This window comes from Manihot esculenta, chromosome 7, assembly GCF_001659605.2.
Source record: "Manihot esculenta cultivar AM560-2 chromosome 7, M.esculenta_v8, whole genome shotgun sequence".
Taxonomy (NCBI): Eukaryota; Viridiplantae; Streptophyta; class Magnoliopsida; order Malpighiales; family Euphorbiaceae; genus Manihot; species Manihot esculenta.
In genome coordinates, this window is record NC_035167.2 from 30,872,460 (window position 1) to 30,896,054 (window position 23,595).

Below are 23,595 nucleotides of genomic sequence, written 5' to 3' on the forward strand. Positions count from 1 at the left end.
TAATTTTGTTTATTTTATTTTTAAATATATTTTTTTGTTAAATTTTTTATAAAATATTAAAAATATTTTAAAAAATTTTTTAAAAATAAAATAAAAGAAAAATTACTCTGTAGTCCCTGAGGTTTAACGTAATTAACACTTTTATCCCTCTATTTTGGCGACCCAACACTTAAGTCCCTCACTTTCCTTTCTGTCCAAATTCGTAGTCCTTCCGTTAAAAATAACCGTTTGGGACACGTGAATTGACAAAATTAACCCTCTTCTTCTTCTTCTTCTTCTTCTTCTTCTTCTTCTTCTTCTTCTTCTTCTTCTTCTTCTTCTTCTTCTTCCTACCATTTATGTAATTTTTTCTTCTTCTTCTTCTTCTTTATTCTTCTTCTTCTTCTTCTTCTTCCTACTCTTTCTACAGCTTTTTCTTCTTCTTCTTCTTCTTCTTTCTTCTTCTTCTTCTTCTTCTTCTTCTTCTTTCTTCTTCTTCTTCTTCTTCTTCTTCTTCTTTCTTCTTCTTCTTCTTCTTCTTCTTCTTCTTCTTCTTCTTCTTTCTTCTTCTTCTTCTTCTGGAATTTCACGTTGAAAGAAGGGCATTTTTGAAAAAAATCATCACATCTCACTTTTGACTCTTTGACCAAACGATTTAAATGGACGGAAGGACTACGAATTTGGACGGAAGAGAAAGTGAGGGACTCAAGTGTTGGGTCGCCAAAATAGAGGGATAGAAGTGTTAATTACGTTAAATCTCAGGGACTAAAAAATAATTTTTCCTAAAGTAAAATTAAATAAGATAATAATAGTCTATTTATATGTTGAAATTATTGCACAAATAATTTTTTAAAATTTTTAGATTTTTTAATAAAAAATTTACCTTTATATTTTTGAAATATATCAAAGTTAACACATATATTTCAATATTTTTAAAATATAATAATTTAGTATTTATATTTTAATTTTATCAATAAAATATAGAGAAATAAGAATTAGTTCTAATATAATTCAATGAATAAATAATACTATGTATTTAATTATAAAAATTAGAACAGATTAAAAATATTAATATTAGATTTATCGATTTGATTCCATACTTCCTCTCATATATTTATAATTGTGTATCGTACACTTAACGTTTATAAACAAAATTACATTTATTTATATTTATAAAATACTTTTATAAATAATTAACTTTTTTTTAACTTTCATTTTGAAGATACCTATAACTTAAATATAAATAAAAAAATATTAAAATATTAATATGAAAACTTCTTAATAGAAAAAAAAATAACACCAAAATATTAATAAAGTATATTAGAAAATTTCACCAAAGCTAATAAAACTTCAAATTTTTAACACAAAGTCTAATTCAACCAATCATATTATATTCTATTTTCTTAATATTTTTATACTTTCAATAAGATAAATTTTGAATAAAATATAAACATTTAATTGGAAGAAGCACGTGACCCACCAGCTATCATCATTCGTCCACGGTGTTTTAATATCAAATCCTGACTTTGTACTTTATTTATATTTATATTTTATGGGCATTTTTGTTGCGTGTACTTAGTTTTCTCTTTCTAAAGATTAGACAGAAAACTCTCTAATCTCTAATTTAGTCTTTTGCTTCACGAGGCTCAGTCATTTTGCTGCCTATTTCGTAGTCTCCTCAGTCCCTTTACAGAGGAGAGTTTTCCTTCACATCATCTAAATATGGGTTAACAACATATAAATTACTTAGCTCTTTTGATATCATAACACTCATTCGTTCGAATGGGCTAGTGAGATACACGATCAGTAAGAGTTTTTAGTCCTGTTACGAGGACATTAGATTTTCCTAGATCTAATTCTTTAAGTATTAGACCTCTGACTTCTAACATCCGTACGAGACGTTAAATATAAGTGCTATGAAAATCCTGACATAATGTATACCTTTGTTAAAGATGACATAGTCTTAGTTGCCTAAACATTAAATAAGTCAATTGTCTATCATTAATGAATTGTTTAAAAAACCTGTCAAAAGTACAATCATCCTTTTTAAAGGGACATATCGCAGATGTACCATATATGGATAAGAGTATATGTACCCTTTATATTCTCCAAATAGGGATTCCACTTTATCTTTTTTAAATCCTACAAACTTAACTCATCCAAAAGACATATCAATACTATTACTATCCTCGTTTACCAAACTAAGCATGTTGCTCTAGTAAAACCCTTCTTGTTAACCCCCTGTATCTCACCTTCATCAATCGGCACCTTAAAGTCAAGTGGGAAGGAAAGATTTCCAAGAAAACACTACAAGAATTTTAAAAAATATCAATAAAAATTTCCGTTAGTAAACATTGATATTCCGTTAGTGAATAATTTCACTAACGTATCTGTGACGGATTCATTCCGTTGGAAAAAACCTCATTGGTAAATTATTCACTAATGGAATTTGCATCCGTTAGTGTCACTAATGGATCACCGACGGATTTATCCATTGGTGTCACTAACTGATTCCATGTCCGTTAGTATGTGAATCGCTTTCTTTACATATGCTTCACTAACGGAATGCAATTACGTTAGTAATACTAACAGAATTTGCGTTAGTAATCCATTAGTAAATACAAAATGGCCTTGTTTTCGTTTGCGACGGATATGGATCCGTTAGTGACACCAACGGATATTCCGTTAGTAATCCGTTGGTAAATCATAAAATTACAAAACATCTCTATATTTTCAAACATTATCAAAATACGCCCTGCACCTATACCTGTACCTGTACCATGTACATTCATATACATCCATCATCATCATCCTGGACATTATTAAACTATATACGTAAAAAACCAAATTAATCATTAAAATATATTTAAAACTTAAAGATTTTGTACAACAATTATAATTTGAAATAAAAATTACCAACTTGTTATAACAAAAGATACATACTAAACTAAACTAGCAAACTCATCATCTGTATCATCATCACTGTCTGTATAATGATCACCAATAATATGGGCATCATCATGTCGCTGTTGTGGAGACGGAGCTGGAGGTGCCCTAGGAGTAGATGTCTGAGTGGATGTCCCAATACCCTGTTGTTCCATCATCCTATGCATAAACACCTGCAACTCCTCCACTACTGTGTTAATTCGACCATTCTCTGTCTGTAACAGCCCGGAAACCGAAATAGCCCGGAAACCGAACTGCTACCGGCACTAGGATCCAGATCGGCTTAAGGCCGCCGGGACCCGTAGTAAGCCTACTGTGAACTCTGTGTACCTGTGAAATCCCATACATGATCATACATTTTCTATAAAAGTTAAAACTTTTCTTTTTCCACGGCTTAACTTGTGCATACTCTATCTCTATACTGTAAAAGCCTGCCAGAGCTTTCATCTTTGCTCGAGGCAGCTCATTCTCATACTATGTTAAGCCTGGCTTTTCATACATATGACATAAAACATTTACATACAAAGATCATGTACATACATAAGGGATAACCACTCATATACATCAAGCACCATCTATACACTGTACATTGCTATCGCTATACCATTTCATGTCCATTCTAACTATTACATCATCTCTACACATTCTTCCCGTACCCTTCTTACTCCCTTCTGAACTCAGAACCTGCAAAACTGGGGTTAGGGGAGAGGGGTGAGCTTCTATAGCCCTGTGAGCAGGAACTATATAAAACAGTTATTAAAACATATGCCTTTATGCCATGCATCACTTCACAATAATACACATCAAGGAAGAAGTTGTCACCTATAGCCCTCCACATATCTGACTCACATGTAACACTTAACTATGCACAGTGCCAGGGGCGATGAGGCCTCTCCTGGACTTAATTTTCTGAAAAGGTGTTGTCAGGGGCGATTAGGCCTCACCTGACTGTTTTCTGAAAAAGTTTTGTCAGGGGCGATTAGGCCTCACCTGACTATACTGACTCAATAACAGGGGCGGTTAGGCCTCCCTGCTCATACTCCTCATGCCTGACTCTTCATATCATTCATATCATGTCACAGCATACCATACTGAGGGCTAACGGATCATCCAACATTCATCCACATATTCATCGAATTATGCAATGCAGCATCTTCGTGGATTCTAATGCAACAACCTAATATTACATGGCATTCATGATGTGTGTCTCATGTTCATACCATTATTATCTTTAAACACCATTTTAAAACATGCATAGTTAGTCCCACTCACCTCTGGCTGACTCTGGACTGACTCTGCAGGTTCTGTAGCAGTGCTCACTGCTGATCTCCCTGGTTTCTCTGGTCCGTTCCTACACAATTGGACTTAGATGAGGAACCAAACTAACTCAATAACATCTCTAGGAACTCCCCCAAAAGCCCTCTAAAAGACCTTAAAACATTCACATAAAACATGCAAAGGAAGGCTGGACAGGGCACTTTTGGCGGCAGGTTCGGCGGCCGAAACTCCCCTCCAGAGACGAAACTCACCTACTTTCGGCGGCCGAACCTCTACCTTCGACGGCCGAAAGTCCTATTACTACTCCTTCGGGTGCACATTTGGCATCCGAAAGTCTCGTCCAGAGATGAAACTCAACTTTCGGCGGCACTTTCGGCGGCCGAACCTTCCCTCCAGAGACGAAAGTCCCATTTTTCAGAGGCAACCTTAGGCAGCCGAAACCACCTCCTTAGCACATTCGGCGGCCGAACCTGGTTTCGCCCGAAGGCAGAAACCTGCTCTGCTTCATGCAAAACTCCTCCAATCCTTCACTCAACATGCACACACAACTCCTCAACTTGCATATACACTTGTACATGCATAAAGGGGTCTAAAACTAGCCTATAACCCCAACAAACATAACATACAACACTTAAACATGCTTAAACATCCAAAAACACCAAAACCTCTCCTAAACCTAAACATGCATTTCTACCCATACAACTTCATAAAACCTTTAACAATTATAAAAGAAACTCAGGATCTTTACTTACCTCCTAAAGAACTTGAGGATGAAGACTCCTAACGTGGCGATATGAAGAAATCCTCCCTCAAAGCTCTAAACTTCAAAACTTGGTTCTTTTGCTCAAAGCTTCAAAACAACCATAAAACCTTTAAAACTCTTGAAAGCTCTAGTGAAAAACTCAAAAATCATGAAAGTCAACGTGGAGGAGGCTTGGCTCACCTCTGGCTGCTGGTGGAGGAGAAATATCCTCCTCTCACCGACCCTTGGGCCTTTTATAGGTGGCTGGCCAGACCACCTTCGGCAGCCGAACGTGAAGCCGAAACCATGCAATGTTCGGCGGCCGAAAGTGACCTTCGGCGGCCGAACCTTTGCATTTCTCCCTTAAAGCTTTTCTTTCAAAAACTCTTTCCTCTAAACCCATAAACACATTAAAAACTCTTAAAACACTTTAAAACATTAAAACAAGGTAAAACTCTTTGGAAAACATCTGTATTATCCCTTCTAGAGAGTTCCGACACCCGAGATTCCACCGGACTACAAGAATTCCGATGTCGGACCCTAGCCGGGTATTACACTGTCTCTAGCCGATCAATTTTATTTTGCATCATGTTGATAATGCACCTGCTGGTGCACTTGGCAAGTGCACCTGCTGGTGCACTTGGCAAGTGCATCAGCAGATGCATTATCCAAGTGCACTGGAAAATGCACCAGCCAAGTGCACCAGAAGGTGCATTATCCATTGTACCTGCTAGTGCACCAACAGGTGCATTATCAACAGGATGCAGAACAAAATTGATCGGCTAGAGACAGAGAATGGTCGAATTACCACAGTGGTGGAAGAGTTGCAGGCGTTTATGCATAGGATAATGCACCTGCTGGTGGACTTGCCAAGTGCACCAGCAGGTGCACTGGATAATGCACCAGCAGGTGCACTGGATAATGCACCTGCTGGTGGACTTGCCAAGTGCACCAGCAGGTGCGCTGGAAAGAAATCACAAATTTCAAGAAATAACAAATTTCACAAAAATAAAAAATTTTAAAAATATCAAACATTTCACAAAAATTTCACAAGACTGGAGTACATGATTAAGGAAGAACACGAATCAGGTAAAACATGAATAAAAAATCAAGCGGAATATGAATTAGGAAGAAAATAGTGCACCTGTGGACACTGTCTATCGAGAATGGCAAGACTGGAGAGAGAGAAGGGCTCACTCGTGGACCGTGATGCCGAAAAGGGCGTACCTGTCGATGAGGGATGGCGGAGGCGGTGAAAGACCCAGAGGTTGGATGCAAATTCAAATTTCAGAGAGATTTTGATTTTCCAAGCACACGATTTAGGGATTGCAGTTAGGATACTCTATATTTAGGTTTATAATTCACTAACGGATGATTGGTCCGTTAAGTCAAAATAAAATATCACCAAAGTCATGCTGGAAAAGAATACTAACAAGGTTAGACCTCCCAGCACGAGAACCTCCCAAGATAAGACCTTGTATGACAAGACCTCCAAAAATAAGACTTTAAAAGTAATATTTGCAAAAGTAAAATCTTTAAAAGTAAAACCTATAAATGTAAGACCTAAATAAAATCTCAAAAATTAAGACCTCTACAGGTAAAAGCAAAATAATTATATTAGAAATTTTTTTTATTTTTTATAAGTGTAAAATAGTTTCACTTAGTATTTATATTTAGTTGTCTCACTCAATTTATCGCACTAAAAAGTGGAAACATTTGATAATATATAAAATTATTTAAGTTAAAAGAATGAGCATTATCTAAGTATATTTCAAAAAAATATTTTTGTACTTCTCTAGAAAAAGTATTTGATAAGATAAGGAGAACCTGTGAGTGATAATGACGACCTGCTTGTTGTGGAGCCTTCTTACAAGAGAGAGTTTTGCTTTTAGGGAATGGCACCTTATAGGTCGTTACTGAGCTTGCACGCCACTGATCGTGAACTATCAATGGCTGTCTCTCAAGTGAATCTTGTTGTTTCAGTTTGCATTTTGACTATCTCCTCTGCTTCTTTCACTTCTCATGGTTATGGTTTTTTTGCTTGGTCTCTTGTGCTTTCCTAGTATGGTTGTCTTATGCAAGGTTGTTCTTGGGAGGTGCTCTTGGATGACAATAAATTAATTTAAAAAAACAAATATTATATTAATAAAAAGAATTTTACTGAATATATTGAGAAACATAATTAGAAATAAAAATAAAAATGATTATAATTTATTTATTCTCGAATCAATAGATTGAAGAGAGTTTTATCAGTAGATCGGGGAGACCTCTTCATATTGAGTTTTAATTAACTGTTGTGTTTGAAATTATTGTCCAAATTTTAGTTAAACTTTTGAAAACTGAAAAAGTGTTTTTATGTTGTTTGGATTCGTGGAAAGATTAGAGGAAAGAAAATATCGGAGGAAAATAGCGAGAATCTCACTTTTCCTTCTTTGGATATGTAAGGGAAAATAAGTGGGGAAAGGAAAATAACATTTGTTTGCAGTAAAATTACCTTTATGCCCCTACAATTTGTTTCAATTTATTTCCAATAATATAAAAAAGAAAGAAATCATTTTTCCACTCTCAAGTCTCCAGTCTCCACCGCTCTTACGGAGAGAGAGAGAAAAAAAAAAGTCTCCTCTGGCTCTCTCTCTCAAACAGAATCTTTGCTCCTCTCACAGCCCTGGGCCTTTTTGTTCTATCCCTCTCTCTCTCTCTCTCTCTCTCTCCATGTCCTGGTCCCTGTCCTCCCCTTGCTCATGTCGCCACTTGCGTCTGCTCTGTGATCAGACTTGGACCTTGGAGTGGGCTCATCTCTTGCATGCGTTTCCATTTGCTGACTTGGACTCATCATCACTCTTCTTAGATTCCTTCAGCTTGTCTAGGGCTGCGTTTATTGCACCACTAGAACCACCAGATTTCCTCCAAGCTGGATTTTCAGGAAGGGGTACATGGAACCTATACAACCCCACAAGCCACAACTTCACTCGTGAAAATGTGATCTGCTGCTGCAGGGTCTGTTTCTGGCGAGATTCAAGCTATGGAGAACTCGAAGAAGCTGGTCCAAATCAGATTCTGTGTCTTCTTGATCCATATAAGGAAAGAGTTTCTCCAAATTCTTCACAAGTCTAGGAGATTAACGTTTGCTGGTGATGTTCACTGTTTTGGCGATTTTGGAGATATGGACCAGGAAATTAAATAAAATATGAAAAAAAAGGGGCATTCCGAGAATTGAACTCGGGACCTCTCGCACCCTAAGCGAGAATCATACCACTAGACCAAATGCCCTAATTGTTGTTTTCCGTCTGAATATATTTATATCAAGGATATAATTAAGAAATAATTATTCTTAACAAACAGTGCCGAAAATAATTAGTATTTAAAAAATATTTCCTATGATAAATATTTTCTGGATAAAAATAACTTATTTTTATTGTTAATTTTAATTTAAAAAATAAAATATATTAACAATTTTTTTATAGAAAGATATTAATAAAATTTTTTTAAATGCAGAAAAATACTATTTTTTTAAAGGAAAGTTATTTTCTTTAAAAATACTATTTTATATGTCTTTTATTCAAAATAATAAAATTTTATTCCACTAATTTAGTAAAACCTTAATTATTATAATATAATATTATAACTATTTTTATTAGATTTAATAAATTAGTTTTTTTTCTCAAGGATAAAGGCATCGCCTAAAATTCAGCTATACAAATGGCCCAACACAGCTTAGAATCAAAATCTAACCTAATCTATATGGTAAATGCAAGGAAAAGAAAACACCGCTGCCAGTCAGCCATACGCCTCAAATCACCAAAGCCCATTGGATCAAAGGCAGAAGAAACAAAGTAAAAATCCATAACACCAAGTGCAGCCTCTCGACAGTGGTGCCATGGCCTCAACTTAGAAGAGCATAACAAGCAGCGTGGGGAGATTTAGGAGTGGAGGGTGGCTAAAGGACCAACAAAAAACAAGCGATGACAGGCTCCTTGATCACCTAGTCTGGATAGGGGAAAATGTCGGCTACCCGATTTCTCCAAGGAAGTCGCTACATGCATGTAGAAGAGGTTCTTTTTCTTGTTTTGTCTTCTTCAAAATAAGACCGACAGAATTTAGTATATATAAAATTAAATAATAGAAAAATTACTATAAAATTTTTAAATTTTAATGAAAATTAATTAATTAATTTTTACCTTTAATTAAAATATTTTCATATTTTTAAAAAATAACTTTTATATCATAATAATTTTAGTAGTCAATAGACAAATTTATCACTCAAATGAGAAAAAGTATTTGAAAATTATAAAATTAATTTTAATATCCATACAAAATTAATTTTTCATCCTCATTTAACCAAATATTTTAACTATTATTATTATAATGAAATAATAATTATTTTTTTAATTATAAAAATTAATTAATTAATTTTATTAAAATTCAGAGACTCCTAATAATTTTTTCTTAAATAATTTATCTATCTAATTAAATTTTTTATCCTCTGGTTAAACATGAAAAAGGAAAAAAAATGATGTTAGTAAGACGGAGAATATTATAATGTTATAAAATGAATTTTGCATGAAAAAACAATGACTTTAAATTAAAAATAATTTATAGAATATTATAAAGAGTTATGTATGTAATAATTTTTATATAAGAATATCTATAATATATTTTTAATTCAAAGTTAAAATTCCTGTTTCATGCAAAATTCATTTTGAATAGTTTTAATTATCATCACAAAAACATTAAAATTAAAAAATTTTTGCACCTTATAATTTATTTTTCATGCTTAATTCATTTTAAATAATTTTAGTATTTTGGCATCATAAGGGGTATTTGAAATATTTCAAAGAGGCCTTATGATGAAAAATTTTAATCTCCATCGATAAAAAAAAAAATAAAAAATAAAAGAAAACGTGGTGTTAGTAATATCTGAGAATATTATAAGGAGCGAAATTTTTTTTTTTTGCATGATTTTCTAATTGAAACTATTTAAAATGAATTTTGCATGAAAAAAAATGTAATTTTAAAATAAAAATAATTTATAAGAATATTATAAGGAGTTATTGTAAATTTTTATAAGAACATTTATAATGCATTTTTAATTCAAAGTTAAAAATTCCTGTTTCATGCAAAATTCATTTTGAAAATTTTTAATTATAATCTGAAAAATATGAAAAATAAAAAAAATTTTATGCGGCTTATAATTCCTTTTTCACGCCTAATTCATTTTAAATCATGTTAGTATTTTCATAACGGCTCTTTGAAATGCTGTATTTTATTTTATTTTTTCAAATAACATGAAAATATTGATTATTAGATTTTAAAACTTTAAATATATATTTTAAATTATGTTTAATAATTTTCATTTTGCATGGAAACCTTTACAAAATTCTACGCAATTAATTTCTATACAAATTTAATTCGAAATCGAGCTGTAGACATTATATTTATATAAATGAGATCAGCCATTATAGTAATTGGATTTTTTTTTATGAATGAAATTTATATAATCAAATATCATTAGTTATATTTTTACTACGTGATTTTATCGTATAATCACAATGTATTGATATTTTTTGAATTTATATTCTGTAATATCAATATCCTAATTAAAAGTATTAATAAAAATAATTAAATTAAATAAAGTAAGACTAGAAAACTTAAGCACAATTAAATAGATGAGAAATAGAGTTTTATGAAGGTTGAATTATGTATAATTTTTGATGACTTCTGAGCTCACCTCACCGCAGTTTAGGGCCAGACCCATGAAAATAGCCCATTACTTAAAAATCCTCAAGCCACTCACGCGAACTGGGTCCAGTCCGCTCAGCCTCACAACCGGGCTTCATCTGGCTTTCTCCACCAGGCCGGCCTCGTCTTCACTGCACCTCGGGCCGATCCCATTTGGGCCCAGTTTTGTTCCTATCCTCCGGCCCAGTCCGGAATCCGAAGAAGGATTCATCCATCCGCCTCGTAGACCCGCCTACACATGGACAGAGAGAATCAGAGGCCGTTACGCATGGGGCAGAAATCTGATTCCCTCGTACGTCCGTACCAGCGTAGTAGGGACAGGTGGTCTAATGATATTTGTTCTGTTGGCACGTCACTATCAGACAAAAGGAAACATATAAAAGGAGAAATACTCCTCTCTATGTTTAAGCTTTTTGTAAAGTTTTACAGAACCCATTGAAAAAACTATATATCTCTGAATCTCAGATCATCAATTTTTATTTTTTAAAATTAATAATTTCAGTATTTACTCCTTTTTCTAGAAAAACTTAAGTAATTTAATTACGCATATGAATATTTATATAAAAAAATTATGGAAAAGTAAAAGAAATATTTATAAGAAATAAAATTATCATTGGGACAGAAAAACAGAAAAAATAAATTATCATATATATATATGAAAAATCTTATGAAGCTTCCATAGTAGCGACTCATTAGAAGCACTCACTATCAATATTAATTAGGGGAAAAAGAAAGAAAAATCCAACATAGAAATTAGTATACAAGTCTACACGTAATCCCTTGCCTAATCAACTGCTTCAAACCGGACCCAAATGAATCCCGTGTAATTGGAAGTAGGAACAATCCCATCAGCTTCCTCTTGCGTGTGCTCAGCAAATCCCATCAGCTTCCTCTTGCGTGTGCTCAGCATTTCTCGTTTAAAATTGAAAACTTAATAAGTGAAATTTATTGAAATCGGATCAAATTAAAAAAATAAATTTTTTGGTGTGTTTTTCAAGAGGCTTATATTTCAAATTTTGTATTTAGTATTTTCAATTTTAAATAAAATATTATAATTTTATTTTTTTTCTTTATAATTAAAAAAAACCGTAACAAATGTTAAATTAAATATAAAAGCTTCGTAGTTTATACTACTATTTAGTTAGATTTTAGCTGATTTTTTTAATTAAATTTGATAAAATTAAATTAAATTAAATTAAAATTTTAAATTTTAACAATTTGATCGATTATTTTAATTTAAATTAAATATTATTTATAATTATTTATACGTAATTTAATTTCTGAAATTACAAGAAATAAATAGATAAATTTTGTAATTTAATAAAATATCAATAAGACAAAAGAGTAGCACAGAAAAGTAAAAACACCATTTTTTTTTCATTTAGAAATTAATTATTACTATTATTATATATACATATAAAAAAAAATCAAGCCCTTTTGTGTCGTATGAAATCTATGACCTCCATGTCCTTCTAGAAGGCAAAAAGGCTATCATCCTCTTTATTTTCTCTTTTTAATTTTTCAATCCTTTCTCTTTCTCCTCTAGAAGCCAACCCTCCATAACCAATTCCTTGAGCAAAGTATAGACAGTAACCTTCCTATATAAATATTGGTGAGTTGTTGGTTTTTGTTTCTCTCATCAAACTCCCATAAACCCAAATCTTTTCTTTTATAAATTTTCTCTTTTTTTCTCTCTTTTTTCTTATCACAACAATGGATGCAAAGGCATGCAGCTTCAAGCCAGAGAGAGAGAATTATGAGTACTTTCAAGAGCTTGAAGATGATGAAGACGAAGCACTCTCTCTTTGTGATCTTCCATTGAATAGCGAAGAAGCAGCAGCTTATTCTGTTTGGGATGGTTTCTCCATGGAAGATCAAAACTCATCACTTGATCAAGAGTTTTTCGAATTCTTCAGTGAAAATTTCACTTCTTCTTCTGCTTACCCTAAAGATAATATCATCTCCTGTGGAAAGCTTATTCCATATAAAGAAGAAAATGTAGATGACAAGGCAGAGAACTCAGAGAAATTACCCAGTAAGGCTAAAGAGGCTAATACAAACTCCACCTTCACTTGGAAATCATATTCTTTAAATAAATTAAGAAGCTCTTCGCTGAAGATCATACACGAAAATAGTTACACAACATGGAAGACTAATTGTCAAGGGCCGTCGCCGGGAAAGAATGTTGATAAATATACTTTTCCGATGAGAAAAGTATCATTCGTGGCGAGTCCGACGAAGTCAAGGTGGCAATTGTTTACATTTAGAATGGGAAGATACCCAATAGAGATGGAGCTAAATGACATCAAGACAAGGCAAAACAAGCTAAGTGATGATAAAATAAGGCGGAGCATGAAGAGTCCGGCGAAGTCGAAGAAGTCCAGATTAGACGATCAATTGGCTGAGAAAAGAGAGAAAAGTTGGTGGGGTTTGCTTAGCATTTTGGGATGCAAGAGTTATGATGCAAACGCCATGGTTAAGGCTTCATTGAGTTGCATACCGAGTGAGAAGAGAAGTTTCAAATTGACTGATGGCAAAAACTTAAACCGAGTCTAGATGCGCGTGTAACGTAAATGTATAAAATTACATAGAGTAAAATAATTGTATTAGGCTGTTTATACAGTTGGACAAACACATAGGAGAGACACATTTGTGAAAAAAAAAAATATATATATATATATTAAAAAAGTTATTAGTTAGTTATTATAATTTTAGACTAATTATATTTTTTTAAATGAAGGACTAGATATTGAGAGAGTAAAATCTGAAATATCTCTTATTTAGATGCATTTTATCACCGATTAAGTACGTGAGTACAGATTAATTCATTTTTAGATTTTAGTTATAAAGATATGTTTTAAATTTTAACATTATAAAATTTTATATCTATGGATTACGGTGCCCAACTATATTATATTAACATTAATTTTTTTTAATTAAAAAATTAATTGTTTTTGCATCATTTTTTTTAACAAATAGGAAAATTTTATTTTTATTATTTTATTATTTTTTTAATCTTCTTTTAGATAATCTACTAATAATTTTTAATCAATCTCGACTCAAAGTCGAGATATTACTCATTTTCTAGCTCATTTTGTATTTAATTATTAATCTAATATTTATTTTATATCGAAAACTTCTACTTTGAATTACTGTGTAAATAGCGTATCACTAATAGTTAATTCTATTTAAACCATTAATATGTCAAACCGAGCCTTAAGCTATTAGTATATATAAAATGATTAAAATACCCTTATTGCTAATCATTATATGATGTGGTTAAAAATATAGTTGAATTATGATAGTCAATATGCAAAAGAGAATATGTGAGAGAATATATGAGGTGGTTGGCGTCTATAGGCAGTCATTCCAATACTTAAGGCAGTAAACTGATAGAATGCATGATGTAGTTGGAAATATAACTGAAGTCAATCAACAAAAGAGAATATAAGATGGTTGGTATCTATAGGCGACCAGTCCAACGCTCAAATCAGTAAACTGATAAAATGAGCAAATGTAATGAATTTCATTGAATTTAGAATGTGTAAGAATGTGTACCTTAATCTTTCCGCACATCTATTTTTATACGGTAAAAAGATGGAGTTAGTTATCCAATCTCCTGAAAATTCAATTAGTATCGGCTAATAAATAATGGATCCTACATTTCTATGTGTAGTAGGAATCTGTTAGATTACATTGGTTGACAGTAATTTTCCATGAATGCTCGGCCTACTCGAAAGGCGAATATTGATAAAAAAATCAAGTACTACAATATCGGATCTTCTTTCCTATGAATGGACCATTTAACTTGAATTGCCATCATCAATATAATAATAGTCGGTTCATATAGTTTCATTTAAAATTTCATATTAAACTTTTAGCAAACAACATTAATTAATTAATTAATTAATTAATTATTAATTATTTTATACTCTTCTCAATTTTTCATTTTTTAAACTTTACAAGATTAATACCTAACCTCCGATTTTTAATGGCGTACCAAATGCATGGAATTAAAATATTTGAATTGTTGCTAGTAGAATAGTCAAAATTCATTTGAAAATTTTAAAAACTTATAATTAGCCTTTTAATTTTATAAAAGTTCTATTGATTAGTTTTTTATATTAAAAATATTTTAAATTTTTTTTATAATACTTAACAATTAAAATTAATATAATAATTAATAAATAAAATTTTTAAAATATTAAATTTTTTTAAATATATTTTTAAAATTTGAAAAACTAATAACAAATTTTTTTATAATATAAAAATCAAATAATATTTTTTCCTAAATGGAAAGCCCTTCCGATCAAACCAATCCGGGGCTATAAACAATCCACTAAACTAAAATTTGGTTCTGCACTTCATAACCTAACAGAATGTAATATATATATAAATATATTTTAAAATTAATTTATTTTTAAATAAACAATAATTTTATTATTAATATTCTTCACATTATAATTTTTTAAGCGTGGACCTACAAAATTAAAAAAAATACCCACTTTGAGTATGGACCTGCAAAATAAAAAAATACCGAATGGATTGCTTTGACAATCTGTCCTATACATACTTAAATGAATATATGTTTTAAGTAAATTTTGAAATTTACCGATGGTGAGAATCGTGTATCTTATTATGGAGGTTGTGAGTGTGTATAAGTTAGAGTTCGGATATGATATGGAATTCTAATTAAGATAGGATACAAAATCTTAACTAAAATAGAATACAAAATTCTATTAGATAATAATAATGTTCTGATATGGATAAAAATTCTATCATCTTATTCAAAGTTATAGGATATTTTAATATTTGATGTATTTTAGATAATTAAGACATATATTTAATATATTTTAATATTAAGCTATATCAAGGTCTCCTTTACGGTGGTAGAATTTTAGGTTTCATATTGAATTATTTTCTTTGATGGATTTGTCGCCATATGGGAATTTAACAAATCACTTTGGTAATTGTTTTGACTTTTCCCTTAGCGAGTTTGTCGCCTTGTAAGACTCTAATAATGGTTTGTTTTGATTTTTTCTTTGGTAAATTTGTTGCATTGTATTTTGACTTTGGAGGTCGTAGAAAATGGATAAACTGCAGTTTAGTCTTTCTGATTTAATGAAATATTTATTTATCTTTATATTTTTAAAAACCTATAATTTAGTCTTACACATTTAAAAAATTATTATTTAGTCCCCATCATTAGAATTAGAGGTAACTTGTGGTTAATTTTCATGAAAAGAATCAAAATACCCTTAGTCTTTACCGCTCGTGAAAAGGAAATAAGAGGGACTAAACCACTAATTTATTGAATATTGCTGAGTTGGTCTAGTATCGCAGCCACCACGAGAGGGCCTAATATTGGCTAGCAACGAGCAACGCGACAGACCCAGCGGCCAAAGCATGCCTTTTCTCACTGAAAGAGAGGCCATGTGTTAAGGTCATAGAGTTTTCAGGGACCAAAATCATAATTTTCTAACATTAGAATTCTCAGAAAGCATTATTAGAATAAATTAGTAGAAATTAGTAGGAAGATAAGAGTCGATACAATTTATTGTAATTCATTTCTATGTATTTATTTTGGGGGTGTTATATGAGACATGTTGATATCTGCTCTTGCCACAACCCTAGTTGTTTCTAAGGCTTTTTAGGGGTGACTAACTAGCTACGGACTGAACTCAGTTGGCTATTGTAAGCCTATGGAGTTCTTGAACTATGTCTCCACTGCTTGTACACTGTCCATCGGTCTACAAGGCAAGTGAGAATTATTGTAATGATCGGAACGATAATAATGTATAGTTACTATTTTATTCTTGAAACAAAATAAGTAGCATGTTCATAAATTCTCATATCTAGTTTTTATCTATCGAGTCTATAATGAGGCTTATGGTTGAATGCGGTATGTTTGTTTCGTTGTTCGCTTATATAACCTTGACTCATTAATTTGTTCATATTCACAGAATATCGAGTGATCGTGAAGGCGACTTGGCTTGAAAGTGTTCAAACCAAGTGGCGCGTGGTTCTAGACAAGTGCTAAAATCTTAAACTGTGATACCATGCATGGTGATTCGAGGTTGCGAGAGAGGGCTACTGTGAAATTCCAGTAGATTGTACATGCCTTCAGGATGCCGCCAATTTGAAGGCTCTCCTTTCACCGTAGTGTTCCATCATCGGTGATACCCACAAGAGATGGTATCATCGACTCACTGGGTGAACACTTGTTATGGTAGTCTATGAAACCGAGAGGAATTGATCTCTTTTCGATTCTCATCAACAAAGAAGATAAAATGGTAGCCGACGGAAGAGCAAGAGTTGCTCAACCTTCAGAGTCTACCAATGCCCGACCAAGCCATGCCATCGACCATCGTGCCGTGACAACGGGCATTGACGTGACTCATCGTTGGGTTTGGTCGAGTTTAGTCGTTAGTTGAATAATGATGATAGTATTTACTGTTTATCGTGAATCCAACTCTATAATATTCAATAAATTCAATATTTAGCAATTTAATTCCTTTAATTTCCTTTAGCAATTTAATCTCTTTAATTTTTTTTTTAATTTTAACAGTAGAAAGCTAAAAATATTTTGATCATTTTTATGAAAATTAACGACAAATTAACTGTAATTTTAATAGTAGAATCATGAATTCAACTCTATAATATTCAATAAATTTAATATTTATTAATTTAATTCTTTTGATTTTCTCTAACTCTAATGATAGAGACTAAGTTAAATAGATATTTCATTAAATTTTAGAGAGATTAACTTACTGTTTATCCTAAAATTAACACTCTTTAAAAAAAAAAATTAAAAAAAAAATTCAATCAACTAAGTTAAATGGCCACGGTGATTGTTTCGACCATCAAACTGACGTGACATTTTTCTGTTCTACCAAAAAGCAATCGATATTTTACAATGAAGTCATGATTTTTACGTATCCTATTAACATCTAAAAGATTATTAGAAAAAAGAACTCTATTCGACAAAGACTTCTTTCAATATATACAACAATTTCATTGGACTCTGAAACGGAAGAATTCACGGGCGTTTTATCAATTTAGAAGTGAAGGATTTTAAATTTATAAATTAGGGGTTAGAATGAAGATATTTATAGATTTGAGATTAAAATATTAGTGACAATCGAAAAGTATATTTGGCGTTTGTTAAACAGATGTCAGGGCCTGACGCCATTTTAAGTCGCATCAAATATTTTTTTTTTTTAATTGTGTTCTGGCGCACTTAAAATAACGCTAAAACATGATTTAATTTTTTATTTTTTAATTATTAATATATTATAATAAAATATTTATATTATATTATTATAATATATTTTATTAATTTTAATATATTATTATAATAATATTATAATTAAATAATAATAATTATAAATTTATTTACTATTATTAAATATATGTATAAAAATACTGAATTAAATAATTAATAAAAATTAATTAATTAATTAATATGAATATTTAAAATTATAAAAATTAAATTTATTTTTTATGAAGCTGTTATTTAGAATTATAAAATAAAATTATGATGTGATTTAAATAATTAATAATAAATAAATAAATAAATATAAATATTTAAAATTATAAAAATTAAATTTATTTTTTATTGAGCTGCCATTTAAAATTAAAAAATAAAATTATGCTATGATTTAAATAATTAATAAAAAATAAATAAATAAATTAATTAATTAATATGAATATTTAAAATTATAAAAATTAAATTTATTTTTTATTGAATTGATATTTAAAATTATAGAATAAAATTATATTCTGATTAAATATTATATATTATAACCTGATTATTTATAATTTATCAAAAATAATAGATTTAATTAATTTATTCTACTATTAGATTAATTAATTAATTTATTTCTCTTTAATAAATTATAAACAACTCAGTATTCTTATATAATATTTAATAATAAAATAATATAATAATTTTAAATATTTTATGCAAATCATTTATAATTTATTAAAAATAAAAAATAACTAAATTAAGTAATAAATTTAGTGAAGCTATAGCAACATAATATTATAATTCTAAATATGTTTATGTGCAGTTCCTTTACTATTAATTTTTATAATATTTTTATATATTAAAAATATTTTTATAAAATATAATAATTATTTATAACTAATTTTAGTATTTTATAAAATTATAAAATAATATTAAATGTGTAAAAATTATTGATACTATTTAATTATAAAATTACTGTATTAATCTATTAAAATAATAAAAAAATTTATGACTGGACAAATATATACGATATGATTGAATTATTTTTATACATCTAATCACAATATAATATTAATTTTATAATGATGAAATTATATAATTCTAGTAATTTTTTATTTAAATATTAATAAAAATATTTTTATAAAATATAATAATTATTTATTATTAGTCTTAATATTTTATAAAATTATAAAATAACATTAAATGTGTAAAAAATATTGATACTATTTAATTACAGAATTACTGTATTAATCTATTAAAATAATTAAAAAATTTATCATTGAACAAATGTACACGATATGATTGAATTATTTTTATACATCTAATCACAACATAATATTAATTTTATAATCATAAAATTATATAATTCTAGTAATTTTTTATTTAAATATTAATAATAAAATTTATTAAATATTAATATATTAAAATTATAAAAAATATTTATTATTATAAAAATATAATATAAATAATATTTTAAATTAATATAATATAAATATATTATTAATTTAATAATTTTATTTATATTATATTTTTTTAATTATAAATTTTTTTATAATATATTTTATTAATTTTATTAAATTGTTATTTGAGCAGTCATATAATTATAAAATAATATTAATTTTATGATACTGTATATAATTATAAAATAATATTAATTTATAACACAGAAATTATATAGGGTCTGTAATATTTTAAATTTAAATATTAATAATAAAATATATTAATATTTAAAATTATATCTGTAATTAAATGTTTATGCGATTATCTTTGGTTATTATTAATAAAATTTATTAAATATTATTATATTAAGATTATAAAAAATACTTATTATTATAAAAATATAATATAAATAATATTTTTAAATTAATATAATATAAATATTTTATTATAATATATTAATAATTAAAAAATAAAAAAAATTAAACCACAACTTAAAAAAACCAAGCTCTAACAAGCGACAAATACACCTTTTGACTGTCATATCACATTCCAACTTCAAATTAATAAATATTTTTTAAAAAAATTTTTAATTCATAAATTTAAAATTTCTATCCTTAAATGGTAAAAAGTCCAGAATTCTTTTACCCCTTATCTCGAATCAAATATTTTATAAAAATTTAATTTAATTCATTTATTTTTTTATTACATTTTTTTTCAAATAAAAAAATTACATTTCTTTTATAATTTATAAAACTTTTATTTTTTAATATTATATATATATATATATATATATATATATATAAAAATTCATTTTATTTTTCAACCCCTAATTCACGAATTTAAAATCCTTCGCCACTAAATTGGCAAAAAGTCCAAAATTCTTATACTCCTCATCTTAAATCAAATATTTTACAAAAATTTAATTTAATTCATTTATTTTTTATTAAATTTTTTTTCAAATAAAAAAATTACATTTCTTTTATAATTTATAAAATTTTTATTTTTTAATATATATATATATATTTAAGAATTCATTTCATTTAAAATTTTTTTTTGAAATGGATTATACCAAACAAAAGGTTAGAAGAATTACAGTCAGAGTTCTCTGTTTTTCTTGGAAATAAGTGGCGACCAAAAGAAGTTATGGCGCTCTCATGCAAAAATTGATGAATCCCAAATACACTTTGATCTCAAGGATCACCTCTACATAACAGATCCTAAATCCAGTACATTGTAAATAAGGTACTTGCCTGAATGCAAAACTTAAACTTTTTCTTATCCAGAAGATGGAGTCTTAAGTATTTGAATTATTGTTATTAGAATAGCCAAAATTCATTTAACAACCTACCAATGCCTCCATGGCTAACAAAGCTCAAATATAAAATTTTTGTTCCCCAACTGTTAAACTCAAATAGGGGGCGGAAAACAAGCAAACTTGAAAGAAAAATGCCCTTGGTCTCAAATCAATCCGGGGCTTATCACATTCCACTAAACTAAAATTTGGTTCTGCAGTTCATAACCTTATAGACCTCTTGCCTTGAAAATCCTCCTATCACAAGTTTTTGAAAGCTGACTCATGTTGAGGTTTCTTTGGTGTCAATCTAGCCAGCAATGCCTTGTTATGACAATGCTCTGTGTCAACAAAGTAGAAATTCCCATTGGCCTTAAATGTCACAAAAGGCCTATTAGTCTCCGGTGGCCGAATATCAGCAAACTTAATAGTCTTTGGAATGTACGTCGCTAGCCAGGACATCATCTCCACCTCAAAAATGTCCGAGCCAGGATGCCATTTAAGCTTGTGAATATAGGGGCTAACAAACCAATGGAGGGCAGCAGTTGTTGAGGCACTCAAGAATATCACTGAAGACGCGACAGCACCCTTCAAGATGACGTTCATATCAGGAGATGTCATAAAGGTTATGACAGGACCCAAGGATACGGATAGACAGCAGGTTGAAAGGGACAGTAGTTTTACTTTCTTGATGGTCGATGAGATTGGACCATAATAAACCACTCCAGTCTCTTTCTCATCCTCCCCAGCTTCTTTTCCTTTGCGTGGTCCAATGCTGATCCTAGTTTCATCGTCTGTTGTCCTAGCTTGAGATGCCCATCTTTTTTGGGAAGCTGCAATCTGGATGGGACTGTTAAATTCAGGTTTGGCACTCCAAATATGAGACCTCGTGCCAAACCTACAAGGATGATAGCCTAAAAGCAAGGAAAAATCAACATCAATAAGAACCTATAGATGGTGAAATTTTTTTGCAGGCATTCAATCAAAATCGATTATGTACATGAGAAATAGTGAGTCCTACCAATCCATAACCTCACCCACCTAGAGAAGTGGTTGGGCAGTTCGGAATAAATTAGACATTACTTCCCAGTTTGTAAAACTAAAACAATTTTGGACGGACAAGCAAAATGAGAAACAAAAGTTTTATGCTAAAGGGCTAAGCTATTAAGAAAACATCTCATCAGTTACAACTCAGAACGAGATAAACATTAATATAATTACAATATGAATCTTCCTTATCCAATTCAAGATATTGCAACCCAATTGAATATCACCAAAGTGAATAAAATTAACAGAGAATATAGTATATTCTGCTAACAGTTGCTGGAGCCACATGATAGGAATTGCAATGGGACTTTGAACTTGCTTCATTATCAAGGGCAAATCAAAGATCACATCGACTTGAAAAGGCATCACCAAATTGCCAGACAAAAATAAAATAATAACTATAGGTCCTAAAAAAGAGCATCTCATTGATCTCATAAGTAGAAGCCTAAGACGCTCCTCAAATTCTCAAGTCTGGTTAGCTAGGACTACATTATCGGCAAAAAAGCTTCCAAATAAAGCACTAGAAGTTGCATTCCTCTAGTAGAAGTAGAATGAGACTCAAATATAAATGGCAGGTAAAAAGGTTCTCCAGCATTGGCCTCCAATGATGACAGCATCACCACTTGAACTTTTAAAAAAAAATCAGGTACAATATATATTCATACTCATAAGTCATATCAAAGAATGAGTGGTGAAACAATGCAAAAGCATCATTGTTGACTTCAGTTTTTCACCAATCAGTGTCTTATTGTATGAGATAAAAACACATTCTTATATTTAAGTCTACAAATGCATGAATGTTCCCTTTCCATAAAGACAAAAATTAACACTAAACGTTCCCCAACTAAATGGAAGATATTTTATTTTAAGGTGACAAATCCAGGAAACGAGTGAACAGATCATATACATAGTCCTGAATTTCGAAGAAACATGAAATATGAATAAAATTATATATATAATTGGTGAACTATATATGAAACTTATATAAGTTTATATGCCTTTACTTGTAAATTGTAATTGCTTTTTTATTCTTAACTTGTTAAAAGCGCATCACAGGAATAGCCATATACATTATCAATGTTGAGTAATCAAGTGTTTGCAATTTATTAAGTCAACATTTATAATACTAAGCATGAAGTTCACATAGACTGAAATTGCAGCCTTCCAAGATTCAAACAGGAGAGAATCATGTTGATAACAAATAAAATGCCAAGAAAAATGTAAATTTTACACAGCATTAGACCTGACAAGGCACCAAAAGCGACTACCTACCTACCAAAATAATTAAGACACCCAAGCAACACTTGCACAACCCATTACGAAGCTTCTACACAATAATGCTTTTAGGGTAATAAAAAATAATGGGTCTCGACGATTCGTTTTCTATAATCCTCACTTGCGATTTATAATCACTGCATTCCAAATCCTAAGAGTTAAACAAATTGAGCAAACTTCCAGAGTAGCAAAAATACAGTATACTCTTAAGAATTAGCACAACAAACTCTCAAACAATAAAAACATGTACACAATTGTTTTGAGCGATCAAATACCATAACAAGTAATCAGAAACTAGAAACTAAACTCAAAGTCAGGTATTGTGCTCAGATTTTGTGTAAACAGAAATGATGAAGTGAAAGAAAAACCCTAATTGAGTATAAATACAGAAGAAATGAAAAGATTAAAGGAAATGAAGAGGAAAAGGACGTTACATGATGAGAGGCTTTTGGTTTGAGATCGAAGCAAGTGAAGAAGGGCCGCTCTCGCCATTGTCTATTTCAGTTTCAGAGTTTCTCTCAGCCCTGGAGGCGCAGAATCGGGACATTTGAAGGTCGCCAGCAGCTTCAAATCATGTACTTGTACAATTAATTATGGAAAAAGACCTCA

General features: G+C 30.1%; 2 protein-coding genes and 1 non-coding gene across 3 annotated transcripts; 1 reads left to right on the top strand and 2 right to left on the bottom strand.

Annotated features, from left to right (window-relative positions):
- Nucleotides 1-8,143: 8,143 nt before the first annotated feature.
- On the bottom strand, nt 8,144-8,215 carry TRNAP-AGG. Its single transcript has one exon. It is a non-coding gene; the product is annotated as a tRNA-Pro (tRNA).
- Nucleotides 8,216-12,397: 4,182 nt separating this feature from the next.
- Nucleotides 12,398-13,240, top strand: LOC110619052. The gene has a single exon (XM_021762310.1). The coding sequence runs from the start codon at nt 12,398-12,400 to the stop codon at nt 13,238-13,240; it is 843 nt and encodes a 280-aa protein (XP_021618002.1).
- Nucleotides 13,241-20,660: 7,420 nt separating this feature from the next.
- Nucleotides 20,661-23,552, bottom strand: LOC110618526. The gene is made up of 2 exons (XM_021761670.2): nt 23,421-23,552; nt 20,661-21,578 (listed from the first exon to the last, which is right to left on the bottom strand). The coding sequence occupies exons 1-2, from the start codon at nt 23,476-23,478 to the stop codon at nt 20,926-20,928; spliced, it is 711 nt and encodes a 236-aa protein (XP_021617362.1). The 5' UTR covers nt 23,479-23,552; the 3' UTR covers nt 20,661-20,925.
- Between the last annotated feature and the right edge of the window lie 43 nt (nt 23,553-23,595).